This window comes from Orycteropus afer, unplaced genomic scaffold (assembly GCF_000298275.1).
Source record: "Orycteropus afer afer isolate SDZICR_OR568_19922 unplaced genomic scaffold, OryAfe1.0 scaffold00683, whole genome shotgun sequence".
NCBI lineage: Eukaryota > Metazoa > Chordata > Mammalia > Tubulidentata > Orycteropodidae > Orycteropus > Orycteropus afer.
In genome coordinates, this window is record NW_006922270.1 from 275,556 (window position 1) to 282,123 (window position 6,568).

General features: G+C 43.1%; 1 protein-coding gene across 1 annotated transcript in view; it reads right to left on the bottom strand.

Annotated features, from left to right (window-relative positions):
• The window catches only part of PTCHD1 (patched domain containing 1), a gene marked incomplete at its 5' end in the record, with an annotated part of 77,630 nt that extends 71,065 nt beyond the window's left edge, over positions 1-6,565 (bottom strand). The window contains one exon of the mRNA XM_007956879.2: positions 6,257-6,565. Within this exon, the coding sequence (XP_007955070.2) occupies positions 6,257-6,565 (309 nt within the window). The remainder of the gene's footprint in view (positions 1-6,256) is intronic.
• Between the last annotated feature and the right edge of the window lie 3 nt (positions 6,566-6,568).

Genomic DNA, 6,568 nt, shown 5'->3' on the forward strand with positions numbered 1-6,568 from the left:
CTTCCTTCTGAGGAGTGGCTGGTGGGTTTGAACTGCCACCCTTCTGGTTAGCAATCAAGTGCCTTAGGCACTATGCTACCAGAGCTCCCCTGACTCCCCTAGGACGGTATTATGCCTAGGTTATTTGGATGCACCACCTATGAAATAAAAAAAGAATGAAAAAGAATCTCAATCCCTCCTTAATTTCCTTCTAATACAAAAATAAGAAGTGCTGGTGGCATAGTGGTTAAAGCACTCAGCTGCTATTGAGAAGGTCAGCAGTGCAAACCCCCAGCTGTTCCGTGAGAGAAAGATGAGGCAGTCTACTTTCGCAAACATTTACAGCCTTGGAACCCTTATGGTGCAGTTCTAGTCTGTCTTATGGGGTCACTGTGAGTCGGAATTGACCCGGTGGCAGTGGGTTTGATTTTTGGTTTTAATGCAAAAATAATGTGCAAAAGGCAATTGGCTTTGGCCCAGCAGATGTACAAATGCTGCCCTTTCCGGCCTGGGCTCAATCTAAGAGATACTAGGTAACTCACTGAAGGGATTGGATTGCTTAAGGTGTCATAGCACCTGCCATCAGACAAGGCACCCTGAGATGCTAAGAGCAGATTCCGGTATCAGAATCTGCAGAGATGACCTTTAAGATCTCTTCTAAAGCCAAGGTTCTTTGAGTCCATGCTCCTTGGATGCAAGCTCTTCTTTTGTTGTTTTACACTCAGAAAAGCAGAGTAGCTAGAATACACAACAAAGCACTGCCTTCTGCCTCCTTGGCAGTGGAGTCTTACACGCCATCAGAAGAAGCAGGGCAATTGCTGCAGATTGAGGCTTTGGCTCTGCCAATAATGGACATTCTACTAATTGACAAATCTCAAAGGCCAGTGTCAGTTCAGCAACTTTGCCATAGCTGTTAAATCTCATTCAACTTCTTGGGGTCTTTTAACATGGCATCTAGACCATAACAGACAGAGCTGTAAGAGAGAGCAAGGTAACTGGTTATCTTGGGGAAGGTTATTAGAAACTGTGGTCTCTACCCAGTTGCCAAAGAGAGCTTCTCCTCAGAGGTCATATTTGTCCCTAGTTAAAGATCTATAGGATTTTTGGATGTGAACATTCCTTTGGCATTTTTCATGCCAAAAAATAATAAATGCAGCTGAAAAAAAATCATAACAAAAACAGAAGAAACACACAAACACTTCAGAGCAGGGTTTTTCAGCCTCCACACTATTGACTGATATTTAGCACTGGATCATCCTGTGTTGTGGGGTGGAGGGCTGTTCAGTTCATTGTGGGATGTTTAGCAGCAGCCTTCTGCCCACTAGATGCTACTAACAGCCCCCCCACACACACACACATACACACACACACACACAAGCACTGTGATAACCCCTGGGTGCAAAATCGCTCTTGGTTGAGAACCATTTCTTAGAGGTTATTTTCACATTATTAACAGCCTGAAATTGTTCTAGTAAAGGAGTTACAGAGTTTTGGAATAGAACACAGGGACTTTTTTTATATAAATGACCAGATAGTAAATATTGTAGGCTTTGTGGGCTACATACATTCTCTGGTGCCTATTCTTGTTTGTTTTATTTTTTTAAAAGCTTTTTAAAAACGTAAAAAAGTCATTCCTAGCTAGAAAATAGGCTAGAATTTGCCAGGCACTAGCCTACAGAAGAAGAAATGATAGTGAGTCCCGCAATGACTGAAGATTGTATTTGGAAAAACTAGGATCTCAATACAGCTACTGGGTTTTCATAACCCTGATGTAGCAGTTTATTGCCCTTTTTGAAAAGCCTGAATTAAATAACTCCAAGTTAAATTCTATTCATCTTGTTTTGCAATTTTAATCTATCTAATGTATTTAAACATAAAAAGTTTAAATGAAATAGAAACTCAATATTTGAACAAAAGGAGATCCCCCAGTAAATGGAACAATGTTTATGTAGTGAGGATGTGTCCTTTACTTTGTTTAGAATAAAATATCCCGAGTTCCTTCTGAGGAAGTGGATATTGTACAAAGTAAATGCCCTTGCCTAATTTCAAAACTGAAATATGCTTTGATATGACTATAGAGGTTATAAAGAAAGGAAGGATGGTATCTTGGATAAAGAGAAGCCTAACAAACTGCCAATAAAGTTGTAAAAATGAAAACATCATTTTGAAAATACATTTCAAAATAGTGCCTATGGAACTTTCTTAACCTACCACATAAATGTCTGATTAAACTAGGGCAGGTCCATTCAGTAAGTATTTATTGAGAGCCTACTATGTGCTGGGGACTGTGTGAGATACTGGATTTGAATCTACCTGGTTCCTGCCATGAGCAGTGCTCAAACATGAAATAGCTATATTCATTCATCCAGAAAAATGTCCAGTAAATATAGTATAATAGTCTTTCTACCCTTGAATATTGCTAGTTACAAGTATTTTATGCTTTTCTATTGGCATTTGGTTTCTATATATATAATTATAATTTTACTGATAGAATCAGTTAAGAAAATGTCCTTATGATTCAATTACCACTGTTAGAGCAATGATAGTAGGATGGAATATAAGACTTTGGTAAAATATACTTCATTAGGATGACCAAATGTAAATTTGAAATCATTCAAGTAGTTTATTTAATCATATGAAAGGCAGTAAATTATACTGAAAAGAGCATTGGGCTGGGAGTGAAAGAAAACCTGGGTCCCAGTCCTGGGTTCTGCCCTTGTCTTTTTTCCATAGACAAGTCCGAGGAGCAGTTGTCTCCTTGGCTAAATGGGGTAACAGCACTTTTTCCTGCCTACCCCAAGATGTTTACCATGTTTAACTATATCACAGGTTTATATGCTATGATGATGAAATCACTATTGTAATGACTGGCATAAAGTGGTTCTTCACTTCATTCAGACAGTTCTGGAATAAATCAATTATTATCTTGGTCACAATCCAGATCACTTATGAACAGGGCCTTCTTACACTTCATTTTAAGTGATCATGGAAAAACATATCTGCAAAAGCTCATGAAGCCCTACAAGCAATTTTGCTCTGAGAGAAAAATTAGCTAAATGTAATCTTCAAGTGAAGACTTTGAGGATCTACATTTATTTAAAGAAGTTCAGAAATTAGTGGTTGATCCCTTATCAGCACCATCAGGTCCCACCCACTTTTGCCCAAAATGGTATCTTTGTATTGAAGCCTTCAGAGGAGACCACTGCTAGGGAGAGAATCTGTCATCTTTTGGAGTCAAATTCTATGTCCGAAAGAGTCAGGGTTTGGCAATCATATCACACGCAGAGATTTCAGAAAGCTCCTCCAAACCAGATCAGCTGGATTGTCAAATGTAGATTTTTTTTCTGTGATCCCTTCAATTGCATTTAAAAAAAAAAAAATCAATGTGGCTTTTCTGTTTCTTTTTTCTTTTTTTTTTTTTTGTCATCTCCCTGAGAGAGGACCTCTTCCATTTACTAGGGACAGCCCCAAAGTTTCATAACGAGTGAAAGGGTCTATGCTTCATGCTTGAAGCAGCACCTCTGCATCGCCCTACAAGTTTTTTCTTTCAGTTTCACAGAAGGGCCTGAGAAAACCTGAAATCCTGGACACCAAACTCAAACCCAAAGCCACTGCCACTGAGTCGATTCTTACTCATAGTGACCCTATAGGACAGAGTAGTAGGGTTTCCAAGGCCGTAAATCTTTATGGAAGTAGACTGCTGCATCTTTTTCCTGTAAAGCAGCTGGTGGGTTTGAACCTCTGACTTTTTTGGTTAGTAGTTGAGTGCTTTAACTACTGCACCACTAGGGATCCTACACTTTGTCCACTTCCCTTCAAATGGATGACATAAAACAGGCAAGGGCTGTTTGGTGTTTTGTACAGTGTTAACCATTAGTGTTATTCTTGATGCCAGTAACACCGTATCAGAACAACACTTGTAACAATGACTCTTTCATTCCCAATACCTTTTGTAAAGGACAAGTCTTCATCATGGCTCCAATGGAATAAAGGAAAAACAACAACAAACCCTTAAGTGTTCTCTCCCACACTTTACATTATCATGACTACAGAAGGTCCATTCTCCTGTTCTCTGGCTCCACACCTATCAAAAATAGGGGTTTGAGGTAGAAAGGGAAAAAATGGATATATCATTTAAGATCAAAGGTGAATACCTCAATTTCCTAAGTCCAGGTTTTTTATGAACTGGATGGACTCACTTGGCCAAAGGGCCATTGGCCAGAAATAATTTCTAACCATTATTCAGCTTGCTTTTGATTTTACCCAGACACCTAGAACACGAAAGACCTTTCCATTTCTTGAAACAATCCACTGACTCAACTGCTATCCTTTAAAGTTGCCCTTTAACATGGGGGCAAAGTCGGCCTCCCTCTCTCCAGTCCCACCCTTCTCTTATGATTTTCTGACCGGAACTGATCAAAATCAAATAGGAGAGAAAAAATCCAGTTGAAAAGAGATTTGATGTGCCCGGTGATGTCTCATTAACCTTGAGAGTGAATGTAGCTGGTGACTGCCCGTCACAGTGGTGTGATGGTTTGTTGGAAAAAAAAAAAGGCCAGTGGAAACATCACCTCAGGAAAAAAAAAAATTACAAAGAGAAACATCATTTAGGAGATCATCTATCAAAAATGGGGGCAGCTTTCCAACTGTCAGGACTTGCTAAATTATAGTTTCCTTAAGCCTATGATGAATCTACTACATGTTTTCTTGAGAAAGTATTTGGAGCAGAATTTATCTATGTGTGAAAATATATTCCCTGAAATATTGAGGAGGAAAGAAACTTCAGTGTCAGAAATATAATCACGAGAAAAGCAAACATCTCAGGTTTAACATTACTAAGGTTCTGTGATGAGGGAATAAGTGTGATGATTTGTATGCAGTTAAAATATATCATGAGGCACACCAACTTCTGTGGGGCCAAATTCCAGTGAGTCCTAGTCAAATTCCTCATTATTGATTGCTGATTGATAACATGTCAACAAACAGAGGGAAATAATATAGGAAAATTAGCGTGTTCCTAGAGATGGAAGGTTACCTGTAGAAGAAAAGAGAGGAAAGAATCCCCCAGGTTCACTGGCAGACTTCCCTTGGGATAAGTGCTAGAAATCACACTGAAACCTACATATAACCAGCACTTTCCATACCTCAGCACCAAGGTCCCAGTTGGGACTGGTCGGTCCCACCTGTCCCCCTCTCTCCAGAGGAGAACCTCAAGTAAACAAACCCCACAATTCCCACTGGGGATTCACATTGAATCTTCTCACCCCTGTTTGCTTTTCTCTCCCACATTCCCCACCTTTCCACACCTAGTGCTCACTCTTTTGCTTTTCTTAGGAACTTCCTGAAAGTTATCACCTTGAACCTCACTTTTCACATCAAATTCCCACCTAGGACTGATGGTACAACCTGTTTCTGGGAATGTCACCCTCCAACCAGCTGCTAGTTTTCCTGTGCTCCTTCTCTGGGCCAAACAGCCTTGCTTCTCTTCTCACCCTTCAGACTCTGCCCTTCACCCCCATGCCCAAATGCCCACAAAGGTAGATTGATCCTTCTTTTCCCAAAGAAGTTTTAACCATTCAGAGGAAAGGCGCTGCTGTGAAAAATGGAGTCATTGCGAATTACAAACATCTTTTTCCACCCTAGAAGGTGGAGAATGATAACTCGCTCACAGGAAAGAGGACAGCAGGGCAGCCCCTGCCTCACCAGAGACCACACTTCTTTCTTTCTGGGTGCATAGGTGGGAAGCATTTTCCTCAAAACCCCATCTCACATTCCTCTGCCCTTCCCTCCTGGCTCCCTGGCCCGTCCCTCCAAGGCAGCCTTTCCCCCAAACACTCCAGGGACCGGAGGAAGGGAGAAAACATTGGGCAGAGGGGTCTCTGAACGTCCCCAAGCATAGTATTTGGTTTCAAGTAGCAAGACTTTCTAGAATGTCTTCTCGTTTTGTTCTCTTCTAGCCCAGTTCCCCCAACGCCTCCCCACCCCCAAGCCCACTGCAACCAAAACAAGCGCACCGACCACAGCACCGTGGCCGCCACCGCCCCAACTGTTGCAGCAGCTGTTGGGGTGGTGGTGGTGGCGGCAGCGGTGGCGGCGAGGGCATGGCAGGGCCCGGACCCGGACGCTCTCCTCCCAGGAGAATGGGAGGCTCCGGGTGGCCGCCGAGGGGCGCGCAGTGCAGGGGATCCCCTGCAGACGCCTGGGATGGGAGAGGCAACGCTCTCAGCCCGGACACCGGTGCAAAGCCAGAGGCTGCCCGTGCCCGCTCCATTCTCACCTTTAAGATCAGGTCGGTGTGATGCTGGTCCAGCATGTTGGCTTTCTGGAAGGAGGTGACGATGACCCGACCGTAGCGCCCGGGGGTCTGCAGGTCTGAGTAGAGCCGGTGCTTGGAGCGGTTGACCGGGAACAGGCTGTTGACGAGGTTGCGCTCGATCTTGGCGAGGCTGTGCTGGGGCGCCAGCAGGTGCTCCACGCTCTCCTCGACCTGGTAGCGGCTGAAGCTGGCGCCTAGCAGGATGGAGATGAGCACGGGCGCCGAGGCGAAGAAGACTGGGTGACTGGCAATGAAGTGGCCGAGCCGGGAGAA